Source organism: Vombatus ursinus, unplaced genomic scaffold (assembly GCF_900497805.2).
Source record: "Vombatus ursinus unplaced genomic scaffold, bare-nosed wombat genome assembly UNPS02009205.1, whole genome shotgun sequence".
NCBI lineage: Eukaryota > Metazoa > Chordata > Mammalia > Diprotodontia > Vombatidae > Vombatus > Vombatus ursinus.
In genome coordinates, this window is record NW_020948983.1 from 5,523,748 (window position 1) to 5,548,959 (window position 25,212).

Here is a 25,212-nt window from a genome sequence, read left to right on the forward strand (position 1 = left end):
CTTACCAACATTTTAAAAAATCAAGTTTATAAGTGTTCTAGTTCCAAATTAGTGACATTGGAAAGTTCAATGAAACAATCCAGCAAAATAAGTGTAAGACAGTTGCCACAAATTAAATAACAGAAGAAAGATATTGTTAAACACTGAAGAAAAAGAGAAAAATGATCAGAACTGAAGAGTATATACCATACTTCAAGAGTTGGGGGGAGGGGCGGTCCAATTCTTAAAATCTAGCCAATGGATTAGATTCACACTAGCCTGCTTGTCATTATGAGGGTCACAAATGTTCAGATTCCTTAAGCATCTGACCAATATAGCAAATCTTTAATAAACCTTGTCTTTGGCTAAAAAAAAAGAGTTGGGGTAATGGTGGAGGAGATAACAAGTATGCAAATTAGTGTAATATAAGGTAGGAAGGGAAAGATCCAAACAAAATATTCTAGAAAAATCTGAACAAGGAGACAACACTTTCACCTGGGAATATTAAGGAAAGCTACACAAAGAAGGTGGTATTTGAGCTGATCTTTGAAGGAAGAAAATAGTTCTAAAAGGTACAGATGGGGAAGAAATACATTCTTGGAAAATACACAGTGGAAAGTTTAATGATCTTTGAGTGTGGGGAATAGATAGTAGTTCAGTTGGAGTGAGATGTAGAGTATCTATAGTAGAATAATATGAAATAGGACTGGAAATATAGGTTAGGTCCAAACTATGGAAAGCCTTGAATGCCAGGACAAGGAATATGTAGTATATAGTATCCTAGAGAAAACAGAGAATGCCGCTGAAGTTTTTGGGTTTTGTTTTCGTTTGGAACATGGGGTAGAAAGAATAATATAATTTAATTTGTGTATTAGCAAGATAGTTTTGGCAACTGCATGAAAAATGAATTTAAAATTCTTCTCATTTTTATTTAAAGAATTTGTTCACTTGGTTTTAAAAAGGATGTTTCACACATTGCCTGTTTATCTCAATGTATTTATGTGATAAAGGAATCCTACAAAAATATGGAAATGACTATATAATAATAATAAATATAATAATAAAGAATATTATTTTTAGAATACTGCATATTAATAAGACCAAATTCTAGAAAAAAAACTGTGTAGAAAAAATTCACTTGAAACAGAACCTTAAGAAAACTCTTAGTCCTTTAACATAATAGTAACACCCACATTTAGTAACTGTTCTGTGATGTACACAATGCTTTCATAAGTTTCTGGGCTGTTATGTATCCTCATAACTCTCAAAAAGCATGGGGGTACAGAGAAGTCCTGACTATGCAGGGCAAAGGAGGAAACATTCCCCCTCGCCCTCCAGAACAGCACTAGAAAGATGAAGGAATTAGACACAATAACCTTTTAACCAGAGCTCTAGTTGTTTGTATTCTGCTCTGTGGACTGGCATTCTTGAAGTGAAACTTTCACTCTGACTTCTAAATTTTGCCTCTCATCTCTGCCTCTTGTATTTGTTAAAGAGACTGGTTTTTGACCTGGCCCAAACTAGTTTGTGTTCCTCCTTTAAGGCCTTCCCAATTTTCCTCAGGAAGGAATTTCACAACCAAGGTCTAATGATTGTCCTGATCACCTTCATGTGACCACTCTGGTCCAATCTAATAGTCTTAGAAAACCTCAAAGAAGATTAAATGTAATTAATCATATTATTTAATCAGGCAGCAGATGATATGACAGAAATAGTACTTCCAACAGAATTTGTTTTCCAAATAGACTTAATCCTATGGCTATTAATAGTATAGAGGAAAAAGCCACAGTAAAACACAGACTAAAGACAGATATAGCATGAACCCTCTGTTAATGGAAAACAAAATATTGTTAATACTAATGCTCTGGAAGTTCTAGAACATAAACAATCAATATGAAGAGATTCCCAAAAGATATTTAGGCAATAGCTTCTATAAAGTTCATAGCAATTTTTAAAAGTTCCAATCTAACAAGAAATCACAATAAAACCAAACCTCAAGCACATATAAAAAGCATTTTTTTAAAACATAATTATAGAAGATAGATATTCTTTAAGGAAGGAAAAAAAGCATCTACTAATAAAAAATGAACTCCCCCTCTATTTACTACAACTGGGAATGAGGAAACAAGTGGTAAAATTTATCATTTTACAAGACTTACAAATTGATTTTAGCCAATATTACATTAAATATAATTCACCAGAGGTGACACAGTACTTATTTGGTTAGATAGCAAATGTATCCCTAAAGAATAAAAATGATGTTCATATATCACACTGCCATAGCCTCCCTATAGACAACAAAAGGACATTTTATCAACTTCAAGAAACAAGGGAACTATTAAGAATTATTTAAAGCTTCATAAACCACCAGAAAATGTGCAACTGTCAATAAAGGGAGATATTAATCTTCTCATTCTCTTGAACACTATTTTAGTTCATTGTGCCTCAGCTTACTAGATGTGTAATTTTGCAATCTAAGACTACACACTGAATTGTTGATCTAGAGTTCATCCTGTGGGTAAAGTGTCATCTCTAGAAGGCAAAGGGATGCCAGAAGAATCACTGATAAAGCAGAAAATACCATTCTTCTTTTAAGTTTTTTCTTCTTTCCATTCATGTACCTACTCATATTCTTGCTGATATAAAAATAGTAGCGAAACTTTTTAATGTTTCCTGGTATTAATACATTGGTGAAGAATTACGGGTGCTAAGAAGTAAAAATGTGGTAGTAAGGATATAATCCAGAGAAAATAAATATCAGATAACATAAACTACCCTTTATCATATAATATAACCTAACCATTAAAATCTCCTGATCCTTAAGTAAACATTTTTCTATAGCAGTTATATAGCAGTGAAAAAAGCCTCAGGAAGACTGGGTAGCCCAGAATACATCATCGTGATAAGCTGTTTTCATTAATAAACATAATAGAAAGATGGTTAATAATTTTAATTACATATTGTTAGATAATTTAACATTTTAACAAATGCTGCTCATTAGCTATAGCACACAAAATGCATACATGTTTTGTGTTCTATTCATTTTCAACAAAAATTAGTAACAAAATTACAATCTATAGTATTTGTGGTGGTTTAGATTTGTGGAAATATAAGCTTATTGGTATATTGTTACTGATTCACATACATTCTCACAAACTTCCCACTTGTTGTCAAATGTACTCATATTCAAACTATTGCTCTGACATCTCCCCCAAGATATTTCCTTTCAGCTATGGAGACAAGTGAAGTTCAGATAAGTACAAAACAGATTATTTACATATACCAGATCATCGTTATAGTCCTCAGAATATAGATAATTGACACATAAGAAAAGAAACAATAACCTAAGGCCACACCTCTCCAGTCAACTTCTCAAGTAGCTACCTGCCTTGGTCTGGCCATAGAACCTATTCAACAAGCACCCAAGACAGAATCGGCTCCAAGGATTCCCCACTTGCATGACTTTTTTCTCATGCCCTTCCACTGAATAAAGTATCCACATTCACTTTACTTATATTCACTCCAATATTTAATTATCCATTTTACACACACACACACACAATCTAATCCATATGCACTGGTATGTGTCTGTCTGTCTGTCATTCATTTCACTTCTCCAATAACTACTTCTTGCTCCATCATACATATTCTGAGATGTAGGTCTCATTACCACCATGACAACTGCAATTACTTGCCTTAATAGCACAGAGTTATACTTCAGGGACATAAAGAGGAGAACCCTGTGCTTTCCCTCTCAGCAGAAGTCATATTCACCCCCATGTTTTGTTTTCTTCTACTCCAATACTTATGCTAGCCCAGTAGTGTACTCATGGCCAATAAAGTCCCTGTCTCATCCCCTGGAACATAACAAAATGCTCCAAAAGTAGCAGGTCAATTATAAATCCAGCATGACTACATGCCTTTTGCATACTAAAAATATTGGTGAAAGTAGCTAGTATTGAAAAGCTTTGTTTGCCCCATGGAGGGGAAAACCAATGCTTCTTTATGTCATAACTTGTAAAAGTGAACAAAATAAAGCTTTTTATTGTCTTGTGCATAAATTGTAAGCTGTGGGCCTTTTATTCATAGCAATGTACTTTTACTGCATTGGAGTTAAAAGAGCAGTTGAAGACAATCATGCCAATAATAAATCATTCAAATAGAAGTCGTCTGAACTTACCCAGACTTCCAAATCTTAATAGACATCTTAAAATATATTTTGGCATAAAAATAAATTATCCATACTTTAGATGTCAAAATGTTGAGATGAGTCAACCTACAGCTTAGCCTGAAACTAAGAAGGAAGAACAAAAAGGATTCCTCAATGGTCATCATATCTGAGGGGTTATGGATGTTTTGTTAGAGATGACAAACTAGAAAGAGGTAGGTATGGCTAGAAAGACGATAGATAAATTTAGGGAACCAAGTATTAATTAGGAAATAAAGGGGCAACAAGCTGTTAAAGTCCACAGTAAAATGAAAACATAACAAATATAAAGACTGTGTGTTATTTAGAGGTTTAATAGCCTTGGAGGATATTCATACTCAGAGAATAGGAAAAAGGTGGTGACCTAGCAAAGGAAACTGAAGAATGATCAGGCAGGTTAGGATCAAAACTAAGAGAGAGCAGTGCCAAGGGTGAAAAAGAGTGACTAGGAAGAGGGTGGAGTTAGTCTACAGTGTCAAAAGCCACAGAGAGATAAATAATAAAAATAATGACAATAATAATATCTGACATTAATATAGCACTTTGAGGTTTGTAAAGCACTTATATAAAGCAAATATGTGAGTTTGGTGCTGTTATCCCCATTTACTGATAAAGAAATAGACATAGACAGATTAAGTGACTCTCTCCAAAAGATGAGGAGAAGAAAAGGTCATTTAAATGCTCAAAAAGCATTTAAGAAATCACTGCTAACTCTGGAGAAAAAAAAATTAAGCCAAGGGAAAGAGTTAGAAACCAGACTATAAATTACTGAGAGATAAGTTAATAAGAGAGGAAGACATCTATAAGTGTAGATAGTTCTTTGTAGAGCTTGACCATGAAATGAAGAAAAGACATAGGATTATGACTTGAGGGAATTAGAAGGTTAAGTAAAGATTTTTTTGTTGTTTTTTTTTAATTTGGGGAGATTTGGCCATATTTTGTAGGAGGAAGTGGATAAGAAGAGATTGAAAATAAGAAAGATGGGAAGTAATTGAGGGGCAATGGTGTAAAAGAACCATACAAGTGTAGGGGTTTACTTTAGCAGAGAGAAGGCCCAGTCCATCATCAGAGATTAGTGTAAAGAAGATACTGGGGGATAATGAAAAGTTTTTGTGGTGTGAAGTATGGGAGAAGAGAAGAGAGCTAGTAACAGATGACTTCTACATTTTCAGTAAAGTAGGAGAAATAGTCTTTTGGTCAAACAAGGGCAGAAAGAAGTGCTATAGAAAGTCTGAGGAGAAAGATTTGGAATCACTTCAATACAGAATATGACAGCAAATAAGGTGAGAAGAATGGCATTGCTGTGTAGCTTTCAGGGCCTTATTGAGTTAACATAAACTTATAGCAAAACCAATTGATATGAATATGTGACTCTAAAAGAGCACTCAGAAATAGAGAAGATAGATCAAGAGAATCAGGGCCAGGATTTGGTCAGGTGTGACTATCAATAAGGGAGCAAGAGCTTCAGTGGTAGTTAACAGTGTGCATTCGAAGTGTTCAAACATACAGCCCTAGTAAAGATAGAGAAAAGAAACCAGAAGAAGGATAATAGACTTTGAGAAAAGAGGAGAGTGGAGAGAGCAGCCATCATGATGAGAATTTAGGAAGGATGAAGTAAAAGAGTTTAAAGGCTACAAGGCTGTGGTCAGAGGGGCAATTTTCAAATTTCTAAAGTATGGAGGTGAAACAGAGATGAGTGATGAATAGATGAAGGCTTATGATCTTCTCCATATGGAGTGGGGATTAAATGAAGTCATGGAATTTCAGGAAACCTATTAACTAGAAGACCAAGGTGCTGAAGAGGACATCAAAATGTAGCTTGTATCCCCAGATATAAGGGTAGTGATTGAAGGGAAAAGGAGCACTATTGAGAAACAAAGTAAAATAACCTGGAGATTGGCAAATGACTGCAAACCGAGTTGAATTGGGGAATAAAGTAAAATGGAATTAACCTCAAAAGACAAAAAGTTGCTGAGTAATGGTACAAAGGTACAATCTAGAAGTAGGAGTAAAGAAAAAGAAGTATGCGACTCTTACTGTTGCAATGCTTTTGGGGATGCATAAGATAAGAGTAATGCAATACAGGAGAGTTTGACCATGGATGAAGTGTCTTCAAAAGATACCCAGGTTTTTGACAGAACAAGAAAACTTAAGAAATAGGAAAATTTTTTTCAATCGAACATCTCTGATAAAAGTCTAGCAAACATCTACAGGGAAGTGACTTAAATTTATTAGATTTAAAATGAATCTCAATTAGCTATGCACTTTTAAGAATATGGATAATTTTCAAAATAATAAATGCAAACTATTAATATTTATATGAAAACATGTCCAAAATAAGAGAAATGTAAATTAAATCATCAATAAGGTATCATCTAAAACTGACAAAAAATTGAAATAGAGAAAAATGGTGAAAGAGTCTTTGGGAAGACAGGAATACAAATAAGCTATTGATAAAACTATAAAAATACTTTTTTCCTAAAGACAATTTGGAAACACTTGAGAAAAGTTAATAATTAGTTCATATCTTTTCATGCAGTATGACCCCACTTTTGTTATTGTTGTTGTCTAGTTGTTTCAATCATGTCTGACTCTTTGTGACCCCCTTTGGGGGGGTTTCTTGGCAAAGACACTGAAGTGGTTTGCCATTTCCTTCTCCAGCTCATTTTATAGATGAGGAAACTGAGGCAAACAGGGTTAAGTGAGTTGCCCAGGGTGCTGTAGCTCACATGCACATGAGGCTGGATTTGAACTCAGATCCTCCTGACTCTAGACCTAGTTTTTATTCACTGTGACATCTACATACCCCAATGATCCCAATACTGAACACCAACACCAATGTCAAATACAGAAAAAGAAACACCAAAATATTCCTAACAGTACTGTTTATGGTAGCCATATTATGTGCCCATCAGCTGAAGAATGGCTGAACAAATTGTGCCTAATATAATGAAATATTACTATTCCAAAATCAAAATACAGAATTTTCCTACATAATTCATTGCAACTTTTTTACAAAAAAAATAATTATTTTGTGGTTTCTGACAATTTTATGTTAGAAATAATTATTTAAAAAAATAGTCTTACTTATATGTTGCCACATATAACTTCACTTACTCTCTTTATATATATAATATATATGTATATATACACACACATATACATATGTATGTAGATATACGCATAATGTACACATTATATACATAGTCTCCAGTTTTAAAAGATATAATCAGAATACATGTAACAATAAGCAGAAAATTTATCCCTAGTTGCACAACATCCAGAATGTTTATAATCAAAAAACATAAAGAAAATATTTTCATCCTTTTTCTTATTTAAAAAAAAAAGTTATGAGCACATATTCAGGTTACAAAGCAAAAAATGATATACTAGATAGAAAAATGCTAACATTTGGAGTCCTAACATGAATCATTTTTAATGAAAACAGTAAACAACCAGTTGTAAGAATAATTTCACTATGAAAATAAATATGACATTTTTTACCTCTCAAAATCTCTACATGACTCAAATAAAGTGTTCTGACAAAATAAAACATTGCAAACTATTTTCAATGCAAACAATATAAGATATCCTAAAGCAAACAATCCTAATAACTTCCAAATGTCCTAAGATAATATTATTTAGATAGTAAACCTTATTATTTTTCAATACATATGGACTTTTTTTTAAAGTATGGACTTAAACATTATTTAAGCAGTTGTTGGTATAGCACTACAGATTCTCAAAGTAGGCAATACTGCCTCCTAGAGAGTGCTGGAATGATCCAGGGGGGCAATAGTAGCCTCGGGTGCAATTGGGGGGGTATTAAATAAAAATAAGGGGACAGTGGAAGCATAAGGAAAGAAGAGAAAGGGCAGGTAGGTGGTGCAGTGGATAGAGCACTGGCCCTGAAGTCAGGAGGACCCGAGTTCAAATATGGCCTCAGACCAAATACTTGACACTAGCTGTGTGACCCTGGGCAAGTCACTTAACCCCAATTGCCTAAAAAACTATATGTGTGTGTGTGTGTGTGTGTGTGTGTGTGTGTGTGTGTGTATGTATAGGTGAAAGATTACAGCAACCTCCTTGCTTTCTGTAGAAGAATTGAACAAAACTACTTTGGAGAAAATGGGAAAGGACACATCCCTCTCAGGTTGGCCTAGAGAGACTTGCTGGATTAACTACTTCAGTGAAAAACCTAAGTCTTAAATTAGGTTCAGCTTCATGATTGTAATAGTATCAGAATTTTAAAAATGAACACAACTTTTAGAAATCACCAGCTGTGTAACAGACCCTTTATATGTATTTTGTAGCCAATGTACACATTAAACAATACTGAATTGCTCTATTGTAAAAAAAAAAAAAAAGGAAAGAAGAGAAGAGAAGAAAATTTTGAAAAACTGTTTGTACATTTTTCATCTGTTGTGTAACTGAGTTAAGGTCATAGTGATTACATGATTTTCCAAATAAACACACAAAATGCAAGTTATAACCAATTAGTGGTCAAGTCAGCCAATAGGTCTTAACAAGCAAGTGCTGGCAGGCGAGTCTGTCACACATTGTTGGTAAGTCCAGTATGCATCTGCAGGAACATGTGCATGTAATGACTTATTTACAACATGATACTATACAATTACATGATGCAATATTACATCATCAAAATTTCAATGCAGAAAAAAACATAAATTTGCAATAAATTACTAAATTTAAGATGTGTCATTTAAAAATATTTTATATACTTTTGAAATTATGCAAATTTAAAAAAAACATTAAAGAGTTAAAGAAAGTAGGTTACTAGTGGGACGCTGAATAATTGTTTTTAAAAAGAGGTGGTAGGCCAAATAAGTTTGGGAAATTCTGGTATACCCCAACTACAGAAGCAAATTGAGAAAACAGCTGGAAATTTAGAGGCTAGTGGTAAAAAAAAAAATGGTATTGAATTTGTATCTTTCTCAATTGAGAAAATGTCTACTTTGAGATAAAATTAAACTATCCTAGGAGAAAAAACAATCTTACCTGTACATTGTCCTCCATTGGTTGGATCTCCATAGTATCCTGGCATACAGTCCTGACACTGTTTCCCTGTAGTAAGATTTTTACACTGCTCACACACATTATTGTTGATGCAAGTGCTGTGTCCATTACATTGGCAAGCTGGAGAGAACAACATACATAATTACAAATATTTCTTTCAAAATTCTTTTGGAAGCATAAAATTATTAGGCATTTAATGAATATATTACACATTTAATGAATTTTGAATGAGTGATATTATGGGTTGATTTTAAAAATCTAAATAATAAAGTTAAGTTGAAACAGCATTTCTAAAATGTCACTTTTAGGTCTCTGATTTAAATTCCATTTTCTGCCTGGATTCTTCATATTCCTAAAAGTATTTATCAAAAAAATACACAAAACTCATTTCATGTTTAGTGCCTTATGTCCTCCAAAATGCAAGACTTCGAAACTGAAAATTAGCTTAGATTCTTACAATCTAGTCACTGCTCGGATTCTTATAATCTAGCCAACAGCTTACTAATGTTTAGACTCCATAGTCTTTCTGTATATAAGGTCCATCTTGTCTCCATTAAGATGCTTAGATTCTTAAAATCTATCTACTGGTCAGATTCTTAAAATCTAGTCAATAGCTTACTAATGTTCAGACTCCTTAAGAATCTGTCCAATATGACAGATGTTCTAATAAACCTTGTCTTTGGTCTGAAAAAAAAAAAGAAACCAAAAATATAAAAATTATAACTGAAGACAGAAAACTACTATGAATTCATCCTAAATAATTCATATAAATACAACTGCTATAAATGTTCACTGTAATAATATGGAATATAATTTTGTTAAATGATTGTGATTTGCACTTATATAATAGTAATAAATGTTTTAAAAATCAGGACATACAATTTGGTAGCATGAAATACAATACTGTTAAAAATGATTAAATTTGTATTTTTTGGTTAAGATAAATGTTTACTTGGTGTTGGACAAATTCATTTTCAATATTTGCCTGAAATCTTAACAATATTCTTTGAATATCATGTGATTGATCACAAAAGATACTTTTATATTTCAGCATTTTGCAAAGTGCCTATCATATTGTTGTTATTCAGTACTTTTATAGTTATGTCCAACTCTTCATGACCCCATTTGGGGTTTTCTTGGTAAAGATACTGGAGTGGTTTGCCATTCCTTCTCCAGTTTATTTTACAGTTGAGGAAACTGAGGCAAACAGGATTCAGTGACTTGCCTAGGTCACATAGCTATTGTGTCTGAGGCCAGATTCTGATTCAGGAAGATGTCATATAACATAAGCCTATCATATAATAAGTAATTAATAAATTATTACTGGTTGATTTGTCTCTTTGTCTTCCTGCTGTGGTATTCTATAGGCCTATTCTCCCTTGGAATTCATGTTTAATAAGGTTATGGCTACTATAGTACATGGTAATATTTCAAAGATCCATGGTTATATCAGTGTGAAAATTCCTTTCAACAACGCAAATCTCAATATTCTGTGACTAAGGAAAAGTTCTGTTAGAAGTGCTGCGGACAGCTAGAGTATGTGATACTCTGAACTTAACCAGGTTAGTCCTTAAATAACAATCATATGCTTGGTAACTGAATGTAAAGTATTATCTCTTCAAATCACTGTCCTTTTCATATGAAGCAATTTAGTGCTGTAAAGGGTGAAAAAGGTACTTTTTATGTAAAGAAAAAGTTATATCAACTGATAAATCATTTAAGATTTTGTCTCAGTCAGAGATGGACATTATGATGCCTAAAAGGAGTAGAAAGAGAGCTTTGCTTTAATAAAATCTATTAAAATGCAGAAAAACAATTTTAGGTAGGATTTGAATAGTTTGGCATAGAAAATAAATTGCAGGATAAATATAAATATTTAAATTATCTTGCAAAAGATGTATGATGATGAGTGATACTCCATTTGTATTTGAAGAGTTTGGTTTAAGGCGGAGGGGACAAAAGAACTTTTATTTATCAAAAACTAGAGAACTGTGAGTACAAAGAAATATAGTTTCAAGAAAAAAATGACATGATGGACCATGCTGAGAACTTATAGCTGCAAAACATTATATTTTCTCAGCTCATTTGCATAGAACTGTTTTTTAAAACTTAAGAGATTAAAACTCACATAAATTAAAAATGACAACTATTTAGAGACTTGGGGATGATGAAATAAGAAATGGCATGTTTATAGGGGAAATTTGGTGATTTTTAAATTTTTTTTGGTGAGGCAATTGGGGTTAAGTGACTTGCCCAGAGTCACACAGCTAGTAAGTGTTATGTGCCTGAGGCTGGATTTGAACTCAGGTCCTCCTGACTTCAGGGCTAGTGCTCTATCCACTGTGCCACCTAGCTGCCCCTGATTTCTTAATTTTAAGTAAAAGACATCTCAGGAATGCTAAGAGGTTCTGATTTATTTAAGTCATTGAAATTTATAGGGAGCCTGAATCTGAGTCTGAAGAGCACAGAACTTGGCAAGACAGGATTTAAGAAATATCAAGGATTCACAATCATCACTATCAGAGCTGATTGGAAAAGCAGCCAGTAGTAAGATGACAAATGGGTTCAACTACATAATTTCTGATTGGTTTGAGAGAGGCTTGACTGTTAGAGACTCTTTTCTGGAGCATTCCCTTCAGCCTGGGAGGTGGTGAAACCTAGAAATACCTGCTTCTTTTTGAATGTAGCCTTCTGCTTGGAGAAAGGAAAACAAAGATAAAAGATTCTGAAGGTTCTGTAGAGGAAGAAAAGCTAAAATCTAATCAGACTACACAGAATGCTAGTGAGTAAAGAGCTGGCTGGATTAGCCTATCTTGCATAGAAAAGCTCATTTGAGTTGCTTTCTTCTAGGCTGTTTTCCATAACTGAACTAGTCACACAGCTTGATAAGTAAACAATTGTCTATAGGGCCACTAGATATCCAACCTGCTGAGCTCTGCAGTTTTCTACTTAAAGGGAATGGCTACACAAATTAATATTGTAACATTCTCAACATCACTCCATGAGCGATTACAAATTGAACAAGCTTAGAATTACTATAATGGATTGAGAATAAAAGGGAAGGTACGTGGTACCTTTACAAAAATTGAATATATATTAGGGTATAAAAGCTTTGTAGTTAAATACAGAAATATTAAATTCATCCTTTTTAGATCATAATGTAATAAAACTATATTTAATAAGGGACCATGGAAACATAATTTTAAAATTAAATAGAGACTAAATAACCTAGTTTTAAAGAATGGATTAGAGAAAAAGTCATAGAAACAATAAATACTTTTATTAAAGAGAATGATAAAAATGAAACAGCATGTCAAAACCTATAGAATGCAGCAAAAGCAAGTTTCATGGGTGGGCAGAGCCAATATAATAAAAATGGCAATTCTACCTAATGTATTTATTCAATGTTATCCCAATTAAATTACCAAAAAAAATTATCGAGTTAGAAAAATAACAAAATTCATTTGGAAGAACAAAAGGTCAAGATTATAAAAGGAATTAAAGAGGGAAAAAAGGAAGGAGGTTTAGCAGTACCAGATCTTAAACTATATGATAAGGGAATAATTATCAAAATTATCTAATACTGGCTAACAAATAGAAAATCAGTAGAACAGAGTAGACATAAAATACACAGTACTAAGTTATTTTGGTAAGCTTGTGTTTTACAATGTAAAGACTTAAGATTTTGGGATAATAACACACTATTTGGTAAAAAAAAAAATAATTGCTGGGAATACTGGAAAGCAGCCTGGCCAAAACAGGGTATAGACTAATATCTGACACCATTTATCAAGATAAGGTCAAAATGGATACATTACCTAGAGCTAAAGGGAAATATCATAAGAAAACTAGAAGAACATGGAACACATTACCTATTGGACTTATGGACAAGAGAACAATTTATGAATAAACAAGAGATAGAAAGCATTGTGAGATATAAAATGAATAAATTTGATTACATTAAATTAAAAAGGTTTTGTACAAATACAATTAATGTAGCCAAGATTAGGATGAAAACAGAAAATTGAGGGGAAATTTATAGACAGTTTATTGGATAAAGGCCTCATTTCAAATATAAAGAGAAATTTGTCAAATTTATAAGAATATGAATCATTTCCCAATTGATAAATAATGAAAGGATATGAACAGACAGTTCTTCAATAAAGAAATCAAAACTATAGTCATATGAAAAATGCTCTAAATCATTACTGATTAGAGAAATGCAAATTAAAACAACTTGAACAACATTATCTCATACCTATCAGATTGACTAAAATGATAGTAGAAAATGACAGATATTGAAGGGGATATGAAAAATTGGGACACTAATGTAGTGTTACAGAACTATAAACTGATCCAACCATTTTGGAGAATAATTTAAAATTATAGGTAAAGAGTTATAAAACTGTCTATACCCTTTGACCCAGCAATATCACTATTAGGTCTGTTTCCCAATGTGATCAGGGAAAAAGGAAAAGAACTTATTCATTCTAAAATATTTACAGCAGCTCTCCTTGTAGTGACAAAGAACTAGAAATTAAGGAGATGTCCACCAACCAGGGAATGGCTAAACAAGTTGTGGTATATGATTATGATGGAATACTACTGGTGCTGTAAGAAATGATGAGCTGGTTGATTTTAGAAAAACATGGAAAGATTTGCATGAAATAAAGAAAAGTAAAATGAGCAAAACCAAGAGGATATTGTATACAGTAACAGTAATATTTTTCTAAGAATAATTGTGAACAACTAAGTTATTCTGATTATTTATAATTTATTTTTATTATTAATTTTATTATCATTTATAATTTATTTATAATTATTAAATTTGATTTATGATTAATTATTATTAATACTGAAATCAAATACAAAGGACCTATGAAGGAATATGCTATTCACCTCCAGAAAAAGAACTGATAGGAATATGTATAATATGGTTTTACATATATTTATAAATCTGTGTCAAATGGTGACCTTCTCTACTATGGGATGAGAGGAAGGGAAGGAGATAGTTCGGAACATAAAAATGTATCAAAAAATAAATTAAATTAAATTTTAAAAAACAGAGAGAATATGAGGGAAGATTTCCTCAGGTGGAAAATGGTGAAAACAAGCAGTTAGCAGAAAACTGGCTTCATGTGCAACAAATGTTCTTTGATTAGACCAATGATAACAAAACCAGACATGCACCAGAAATGGGTGACCCTAAGGGTTTTCTTCCCTCATATGCTTCTCTGCTTGGCTTCTAGGTGTAATCACACTGCTCCACAGATGACACTAAATGCATTGATTGGAGAAGGTGATCCATGTTTATAAATGGATTATAATGTATTTTATTTATACCTTGACTTGATTAATATGAGTACATTAATATGATAATAGTATGATAATGAATACATTAATATGAGAATAGTATGTTATTACTATTATTTATTGCCTCATTGCTAAGTATATATTTATGGTTAAGATCTGAAAGTGTTATCATTGTGAATGGTTGGTTTCTACAAGTAGAGACTCAAGACTTTAGGTGGTAAATAGGGGGAGTATATTACTCTACAAAAGGTCTGCCCAAGAATCCTAAGAGAATCTGAGTGCAAGTAGTGATGGTTCTTTTATTATTCCTGCCAAAGAGTATGCCACCCCAGAAAGTATGTAGATTTCTATATTCCCAGGTGAGAGGTGTGAGACTTTATATGATAGGTGGTCACCCCAAGCCCCAAAGTGTATACTTAGATGGTAACCATCCAATTATTAATTATGCCATACTTGATGCTTTTACTGCTTGATATCTGCCAGAATTTGTGATAAACTGACATAGCCTTCAAGAACCCAGGTTCCAGGAGAGGAATTATAGTAACTATACATTAATAGTTCAAAAATCCACAGATGGCAGGGTGGAGCCAAAATGGCAGAGTAAAAGCAGTGACTTGATTGAACTCTCCCCCCAAAACCCGTCCAAATATCTGTAAAAAAAATGACTCTAAACAAATTCTGGAGCAGCAGAACCCACAAAAAGACAGAGAGAAACAAATTTCCAGCCCAAGATAACCTGGATGGATGATAGGAAAGGTCTGTTGCTCTGGGCTCTGAGAGGAGCATGGGCCATGCAGGCAAAAACAGGGGCAGAGCAAATCCAGAGGAGGCCTCAGGAGACTGAATTTTGGGCAGCTGTGGCAGTTTCCAGACTTCTAAACTTACAAACACCAAAGACAACTTAGAAGGTCAGTGGGAAAAGTCTGTCAGACCTATGTGAGAGAGAAGCATGGTCTAGCCCTGGTCCTAGTGCAGCCCTGGGGTAGCAGCCCCAGTGGCAGCAGTTGCTTCTGGAACTCTCAGCCCACAGACTCTGTGAGTGGCTGATCAGAGAAGGATTGCAGGGATATCTTTGCTGGCACTGAGGAAGGATTCTCTTGCTCGGCATGTGCTTAGAGATGGGTCATAGTACAGGGTGGTGGTCCTGGGGTGAGGAGGAGCACTGATTTGGCAGAGCTTGTGGCAGCAGTGGAGAGGGAATCCTCCTCACAGTTCCAAAGCAGAAAAGAGTGCTTGTGGTCACTCAGACCACAGCACAGGCCATGAAAGGAGTAAACACCTCTCCTTTGATCATACCACCTTGGAAGAACTGAAAATTTACAGGTCCCTAGAAGTATCTCTGAAAACAGCTGCACAAAATCCCTGAAGCTTGGGACAGTACATTCTCCACACTGGAAGCAGACACCCTTACCTTAACAAAGAGTTAAAAAGTCCAAGTAATTGGCTGAGAACATGAAGAAACAGCAGGGGGAAAAAGCTCAGACTATAGAATCTTATTTTGGTGACAAAGATGATCAAAACATACAACCAGAAGAAAACAACAAAATCAAACCTCCTACATCCAAAGCCTCCAAGAAAAATATGAATTGGTCTCAAGCCATGGAAGAACTCAAAAAAGATTTTGAGAAGCAAGTAAGAGAAGCAGAGGAAAAACTGGGAAGAGAAATGAAAGTGATGCAAGAAAATAATGAAAAACAAGTCAACAGCTTGCTAAAGGAGACCCAAAAAAATGCTGAAGAAAAGAACACTTTAGAAAATAGACTAACCCAAATTGCAAAAGATGTCCAAAAAGCCAATGAGGAGAATACCTTAAAAAGCAGAATTGGTCAAATAGAAAAGGAGGTCCAAATGCTCAATGAAGAAAATATTTTCTTAAAAATAAGAATAGAGAAAATGGAAGCTAATGACTCTGTGACATATCAAGAAATTATAAAACAAAACCAAAAGAAGGAAAAAATAGAACACAATGTGAAATAGCTCATTGGAAAAACAACTGACCTAGAAAATAGATCCAGGAGAGATAATTTTTTAAAAAATATTGGACTACCTGAAAACCATGATCAAAAAAAATCCTAGATATCATCTTTCAAGAAATTATCAAGGAAAACTGCACTAATATTCTATAACCAGAGGATAAAATAGAAATTGAAAGAATCTACCAATCACCTCCCAAAAGAGATCCCAAAAGGAAAATTCCTAGGAATATTATAGCCAAATTCCCAGAGTTCCCAGGTCAAGGAAAAAATATTGCAAGCAGCCAGAAAGAAACAATTCAAGTATTGTGGAAACACAGTCAGGATAACACAAGATTTAGCAGCTTCTACATTAAGGGATCAGAGGGCTTGGAATATGATATTCCAGAGGTCAAAGGAGCTAGGATTACAGCCAAGAATTACCTACCCAGCAAAACTAAGTATAATTCTTCAGAGGAAAAAATGGACATTGAATAAAATAGAGGACTTTCAAGTACTCTTGATGAAAAGACAGAGACAAGAAAAAATCTGTCTTTCAAATATGAGACTCAAGAGAAGCATGAAAAGGTAAATGGGAAAGAGAAAACATAAGGGACTTACTAGAGTTGAACTGTTTACATTCCTACATGGAAAGATGATATTTGTAACTCATGAGACCTTTCTCAGTATTAGGGTAGTTGGAGGGAAAAATATATGGATAGATAGACAGATACATAGAGGGCACAGGGTGAGTTGAAGATGAAGGGGTAACATCTGAAAAATAAAATTAAGAGGTGAACAAGGATTATACTGGGAGAAGGAGAAAGGGAGAAATAGAATGGGGTGAATTATCTCACATAAAAGAGGCAAGAAAAAGCTTTTTACAGTGGAGGGGAAGAGAGGGAAGATAAGAGGGAATGAGTGAATCTCATTCTCGTTTGGGTATGGAAATCTATCTTACCCAACAGGAAAATAGGGGGAAAGGAGATAAGAGAGGGGGGATGATAGAAGGAAGAGCAGATTGAGGAGGGGGTATTCAGAATGCATATTTTCTTGGGGTGGGGGAAGGGAAAGATGAGGAGAAAATTTGGAACTTAAAAATCTTGTGGAAGTGAATGTTGAAAACTAAAAATAAGTTAATTAATAAAAAACCCACAGATTATTTATCTAGCAACTTCTTTGAGAACACAATCCCAAATTTCAAATTCAATTAAAAAATACTTTTGAGCATCTAAAATGTATATCACAAAGTGTAAACACTTAAGTTCATATACTGTATTCAAATGTAGCCTTTCAAATCCTATTCCTTCAATATATAATCCTAACAAAATATGGCTATTCAACACTCTAGAAGATCAAAAGAAGCCAGCAGAAAGGTAATGGAAACAAAATATGCTCTCATGCTGATAATTTTAGCAATTTAATTCAATAAACATTTCCTAAGGTATCTACCATATGCTACATGCGTAAATACAAAGACAGAAACAAATCAGCTTTCATTCTACTGGGGATAAAACCTGCATACAGATCAGTAAACAAAATGTATACAAAGTAAACAAAAGATAATTTTATGGATAAGGAGAGGAGAATTACACCTTAGATTATCAGGAAAGAAAGGCCTGTCAGAAGAACCTAAGATGAGCCTCTAAGAGAGTTGAGGATTTCCACAATTGATAAATGGTCAAAGGATATGAACAGGCAGTTTTCAGATGAAGAAATTAAAGCTATCTATAGTCAAATGGATGCTCTAAATTACTATTGATTAGGAAAATGCAAATCAAAACAACTCTGAGGCATCACATCACACCTATCAGATTGGCGAACATGACAAAACAGGAAAATGATAAATGTTGGAGAAGATTTGGGAAAATTGGAATGCCAGCACATTGTTGGTGGAGTTGTGAACTGATCCAATCATTCTGGAAAACAATTTGGAACTATGCCCAAATTGCTATAAAACTGTGCATACCTTTTGACCCAGCAATACCAGTTCTAGGTCTGTGCTCCAAAAAAATCATAAAAATGGGAAAAGAACCCATATGTAAAAAAAATATTTGTAGCAGCTCTTTTTGTGGTGGCCAAGCATTGGAAATTGAGAGGACACACATCAGTTGGGGAATAGCTGAACAAGTTGTGGTATATGAATATAATGTAATAGTACTGGATTATAGAAATGATTATGTAGAAATTATGTAGAAATGATGAGCAGGCAGACTTCAGAAAAACCTGGAAAGGCTTATATGAACTGATGCTGAATAAAGTGAGCAGAACCATAAAAACATTGTACACAGTAATAGCCACATTGAGCAATGACTAACTTTCATAGACCTGTCTCTTCTCAGCAATGCAAGGATCTAAGACAGCTCCAAAAGACTCATGATGGAAAATGCTATCCACATCCAGAGAAAGAATAAAGGCATTTGAATATAGATTGAAACATATTATTTAATCTCTTTTTTTATTGTTTTGTTTTGTTTCTTCTTTCTCATGGTTCCTCCCATTGGTTCTAATACTTCTTTACAACATGACTAATGTGAAAATATTATTAATACGAATGTATATGTAGAGCCTTTATCAAATTGCACACTGTCTTGGGGAGGCGGAAGGGGAGAGGGAAAGGAAGGGGAGAAAATTGAAATCTCAAAAGCTTATGGAAGTGAATGTTGAAAACTAAAAATAAACAAATAAATTTAAAAGAGAGTTGAGGATTGCAAGAGGCAGAAAGAAGGAGTGAGAGAATTCCAGGCATGGGACTGATCAAAAATACACAGGGTACAATATGGAATTTCATGGATATGAAACACCAAGTAGATTAATTTAACAGGAACATGTATGAGGAAGATGATTCTGAAATGTCTGAAAAGACAGGGTGGAGCCAGACTGCAAAATGTTTTAAATGCAAAACAGGAATTTGTATTCTATGCTATAGACAACAGGAAACCACTGAAGCTTTTTGAACAAGAAACCAATATGCTACCAATTGATAAAGTCAAATCAAATCAACAAGCATTTATTAAGCATCTACTATGTGCCAAGAACTGTGCTAAATTCTGAAGATTTTCTGACAAATGTATTATTAATGCCCCTGACTTCAAAGTGCTCACCCTCTACAATCTAAAGCTTTTCCTAACCTGTATCATCGTTACCTTCCCAGTCCTCTTACTTCACAGTCCTCTCTTTGAACTCTTTGATTCTGTTACATTAACTTACTTGCTGTTTTTCATACAGGACACTCCATCTCTCATATCTGTGCCTTTCTATTGGCTATTCCACATCCTGGAAATGCTCTTCATCCTCATCTTTGCCTCTTAGCTTTTATGGTTTGCTTCAAGACTCAGCTCAGTGGTTGATAAATGTTTATGAACTGACTTAAACATTCCCTCAATTTCCAGTTCTTTGCCACCACAAGGAAAGCTGCTATAAATATTTTAGAATGATTAAACTCTTTTCCTTTTTCCCTGATCACATTAGGAAACAGACCTATATATACAAAATACATCCAAAGAAAATAATTAATAATATTCAAGGGCAAGGAGCTAGCATCTGGGGGACTAGGAATGGTCTCATGTAGAAGAGAGATTTAATGGCAGTGGGTTTTATATTTGATAGTGAAAGTAATAGGTAGTCACTGGAGTTTATTGAACAGGATGGGATGACATGGACACTTTAGAAAAATCACTTTGGTAGCTGAGTGGAAGATGGATCAGAGTAGGGAGAGAGTTGAGGCAGGGAGAACAATTAGAAGGCTATTGCACTTGCCCAAGCAAGAGGTAATGAGGTCCTCAACTTGGGTGGTGGCTGTGGGAGTAAAGAAGAGGGGATTTGTACAAGAAATGTTGCAAAGGTAGAAATGACAACATTTGGCAAAGGATTGGATTTGTGGGACAACTGAGAATTGAGGATGACAACAAGGTCCCAAGTCAAGGTTTTTCCTGTACCTTACACAATGATAGGTAAGTTTGAATGGTGCAGTTATGACTGGATGAAAATTAATGAGTTCTATTTTAGACTTGTTAAGTGTGAGATGTCTATGTAGCATTCAGTTTGAAATGTCTAAAAATTGTAGTTCAGGCCTAATTGAAGAATGTTATCATGCCCTCTTAAAAGAAAAATCTAGTCCCAACCTACTTTTTCCTAACTTAACTCACAGCACTCCCCTTCACACATTCTACCTTCCAGGTGAAGTAGAAGACTAGCCGTTCCCTGAGTTAGATGCATTCTCCTGCCTCTATGCATTCACTTGAGCTGGCTCTTACATCTGAAACGTACTGTCAATGCCCTATTTCAGAATTCTGTTCCCCTAGGTCTCATTTTAGGTGTAACCTCTTCCATAAAGCATTTTCCTTCCTTCCTTCCTCAGTTGTTAGTGCACTATATCATCTAAAATTACATTTTATTCATTTATTTGTGTAACTTGTAACACTTCCAACAAAGTAGAATGTAAGCTCTTTGAGACTGAGAACTATTTGATTTTTGTTTCTGTATCTCAAGAACATAGGATAGTACTTCGCACATGGCAGGTATATAATAAATGATTTTTAAATTAATTATTCCATTATATTGTACACTGGTCAGACCATATACAGAATATCACATTCAGTGCTTTGAGACATAGTTTATGAGGCACATTGAGGAACTGGAGTACATTCATTTAAGGGTGACCAAAATGGTGAAGAGTCTAGAAACCATAAGGATACCTGACATAAGCATGTCAGTTTCTGGCTCTGAATAAAAGAAAACTTAAGAAAGACAAACATTGTCTTCAAACTCCTAAATGACTGTCATACATTAAAGAAGAATAGATAGGTAAATGGATTAAAGGTACAGAAATGGCAATGTATAGATATCAATAGATATACAGATATAGAAATTGATAGATAATAAAGAGAGGGGCAGCTAGGTGGCGCAGTGAATAGCGCACTGGGCATGGAATCAAGAAGACTCACCTTTATAATTTATAAGTTCAAATATGGCCTCAGATATTTACTAGATGTGACCCTGGACAAGTCTCTTAACCCTGTTTGCTTCAGTTCCTCATCTATAAAGTGAGCTGGAGAAGCAAATAGCAAACCACTTCAGTATATTTGCAAAAAAAAAAAAAAAAAAACAAACAAACCAATAACCAAAAATGGGGTTATGAAGAGTCAGACATGACTGAAATGACTCAACAAGAGAGAGATAAATTGTTGTATAGATATTTGTCATATCTATCTATATAACATATGTGTGTGTGTTTGTGTGTGTGTAATTTTACCTAACTCCTAAAGCAAATTAAAATTGAATGATGGAAGTGATCTGTGATCATCTGTGAAGTTATAAGGAGATTAGTTTTAGCTCAGTATAAGGAAGAATATTAGAATAATGAGAATTGTTCAAAGTTTGGAATGGCTTGCAGTGTTAAGTAATGAGTCTCCATCATTATATGTGTTCAAATTGAGACTGAATTTTAGGAATGCTGTAGAGGGAATTCTCATATTGTCTGGGAAGTTGAACTAGACAATCCATAAAGCTATTTCCAAATGTAGGATTCTATGTAAAGCAAAACAAAAGAGTAGAGATTAAATTGGAATATAATCAAATTGGGTCCTATGCAGGTCCTCTAAAATAAAATTTAATTGCAAAGTTGTTTTCACTGGAAAGGATACTAGGTCTCCATTTGCAGCAAGAAGTAGACATCTATCTCTAGGAAAGAATATTACATATTTCCTATTGGAAGTCTATTCTGGTGTCTGATTATTAAAGCAATAATATTTCTGAACTCGACTGTATTAAATAATTTGGGCCATATAGTCAGCCTAAACTCCTAGTAGAAAATTCACAGTACCAATTTCAAACAATGTGAGCTTGGTTCATTTGAGCAGAAAATGAAATTAGTTTACCTGTGACAATTTCATCATGCCAATTCTTACCTGGGCAATAGATAAAAGACCATTCATAATTTTTCTCTTTGGGGCAAAGACTTGTGTCAAGGGTCATCTCACTGGTATGCATCCCAACAAGTTTCATGGGTCCCCTTGAAGAACCTTCAATGCAGTGTCCTTTCCCTGTGTTACTAGGATCATTGCACCAACCACATCCAGGTTGTTCTAAACACTGTCCACATGTTCTTAATCCAGAGCAATTCTGAGCTGCATAACAGAAATGTGATATTAACAAACATTAAATTACTGTGTATGTATATGTATATAAAATAACCTTTCTTAAATTTTGATAAGTTACTAAATTGCATAATTATGTATCATGTCAACAATTCTCCAGAACAATGCTAAATTTCATGGCACCAATTAATATTTTTCTCCTATTCATCTAAAAGTGTTAAAGTTCTAACTGAATTCCTCAAATTGTAATTCATTTTTTAAACATGCCAAATATCACACACATGTATCAATTGACATAAAGACAGACAGCTCCCTTGATACCTACCAATATCCAAGACCTTAAGTCATTTTGTACATTTAATAAATTCTTGTTGACTGACTGAAATGAGGTAAAACAAGATGGCCTATGTCCTAAGAAATTTTATAATAACTAAAGAAAGAAAGTCTGAGCTTTATAATTTATTAGCAAGACATGCAACTGCAGAACAAATCAGGTCCAGAGTCTCCTCAGTAGGCAGAAGGACAACGAAGAGAGATTTACAAGGGTTATTATAGTAAACTAAGTTACTATTTTAGCAGTTTTACTATTTTAAGATTTAGGGATTTTCCAGAATTTAGGAATTCTGATCAGTTGCATCCACTTGTGTCCTGCAAAAAGTTAATGGTATAATAATAAATTATTTCCCCAAAACTACATGACTTACAGGAAAACTAAAGAAAATGAGACAATACAACAGCTGTACAAAATGTCAGGGATGATACAAAATGGAGTCAGCTTGGTTCTTTCAGTTTTCCCCTTTTATCCAAGGGAGGTTTAACCTTCCAAGGATCACTATCTATGAGCCAGTTCCATAAGATTTTTAACACAGTCATGATCAGCCAAGGGCATATAAGCCTCTGAGACTAGCCTGGAACAGGCTTCAATGCAGTAACTAATGCAAAGTCCAAAAAGAATTATGTGACAGAGGATGATAAGGACTCATTTACCAAGGGTGGTTACCAGGGTTTTTCCCTGCAGTCAAGTACCCAACAAGAAGGGTTCTAACGGGTTACTTGGAGTGGGTAGTTTTGTTTTTTCTATGCCTTGCTGAATTTTGTAAAGGCTGGTTTCAATTTCCCCTGATCAACTGATAGAAGAATATGACTGGCTAATCACAGCACAAGTTCCTCCCTGTGAGGTAGTGATGAAATCTAGAACCAGGTGATATTGTGGACTACATGGGCTAATGAATCTACTTCAATTTAAAGGGAGTTAATAGACTCACTTGTAGCCTGAGCTGATCTTTCAGTGTCAAAGGAGAGATTTTTAGATGGCTGTCTAGCACAGCAATCACTATATATGGAGTAAAGGACCAAAGGAATTTAATTCCATTCCCATGTTGTTTTACAGGGTTCTAGATGGTTACTACTTTCCCAGTGGAAAAGATCTTTTCTCTTTTTTGGTGCTTGGGCCACCCTGCTCCCAAGTTTCTAGTGGACTTCTTACCAGTCCTATAATGTGAAGACTGATACCAGTGAGGTCAAATAAGCATTTCCACAGACAATCTACCAACTGGCAGAGGAATCTGCCTTACTGCTGCACACACATACACACACGCATTGCCCAGGAGTTACAAGTCCCCAGAGGGTTTCATAAGGGCAGAATCACCTATTTTTGCAGCATGTTAAATAGGGCCCTTATATTCTACTAGGGTAGTTGCTAAATGGTAGCCAACCCCCCAAATCTCCCATTAAAAACACCAGCTGCTGTGCCATTGTAGGTTAAGTCAGCAAGAAAAACACAATATGGAATAGTCTAATTGTCTGTGACACAAATAAAAGGGTCTCCTTTAGAAATATATGGGAACAAGATAGTTTTACTGCAATTTGGAACAGTGCCCAAGTTTATAGTAGTATTAATTCCCTTCTCTCAAATAACACACAATGGGAAGGTGGGTAAAGGTGATAGTACTGGCAATCCAATATTCCTACTTTTGTGGGCAATAGTGGCATCACTAACAGCCATATCAGCAAAGGTGATGGCTTGTGGGGCCATCCACTTAGGGTTTTTATCCTTTTATTTATATAGCATTTTGCTAGCAGACATGGCAAAAAAGGCCTTTAAAACAAGGGGGTGTATTGTCACTTCCCTCAATCTGTAGTGTCCCCCACCCTTTCACCTGACTGGGGTGCGTAATGATCTCATTCGGAAGGACAATCCATGGATCTGGGGGGCACACCCAGTACCCATGAGGCCCAATAGCTTTAAAATAATACAGAGCATGTCCTACTTCTACATGAATGTTGCTAACGACATTAAATCTTTTCCTATTTTCTTGTGAGGAGTGGACGGGGGAAATTCAGCAAAGGACAGAATACATAAAAGCAGTAATGAGTAATGTAGTTAGGAGAACTCCAAGATGTCCAGAAATCCTTTTCCCCAATCTTGATTGCTGTTGGTGTGGTCAGTAGCACTTGAAATGGACCTTCCCTACCTGGCTAAGTCCCATTGATCCACTAGAAATTCTTTTTATTGTTGTTGTTTTCCCACTGGAAATTCTTGATGTAGACCTTAGCTCCAGGATCAAAATCATGGAATGAAAAGTCCAATGAAAAGTTGTACTGCTGCTCCCCCATCATGGAGTTCTTG

At 34.6% G+C, this 25,212-nt stretch overlaps 1 protein-coding gene across 4 annotated transcripts in view; it reads right to left on the reverse strand.

Annotated features, from left to right (window-relative positions):
- Positions 1-25,212, reverse strand: part of ATRNL1 (attractin like 1) — a 1,209,934-nt gene that overhangs the window by 900,634 nt on the left and 284,088 nt on the right. For all 4 annotated transcript variants that reach the window (XM_027852049.1, XM_027852052.1, XM_027852050.1 and 1 more), the window contains 2 exons: positions 22,395-22,613; positions 9,203-9,340 (listed from right to left, as the gene is read on the reverse strand). In XM_027852049.1, the coding sequence (XP_027707850.1) occupies positions 9,203-9,340; positions 22,395-22,613 (357 nt within the window). The remainder of the gene's footprint in view (positions 1-9,202; positions 9,341-22,394; positions 22,614-25,212) is intronic.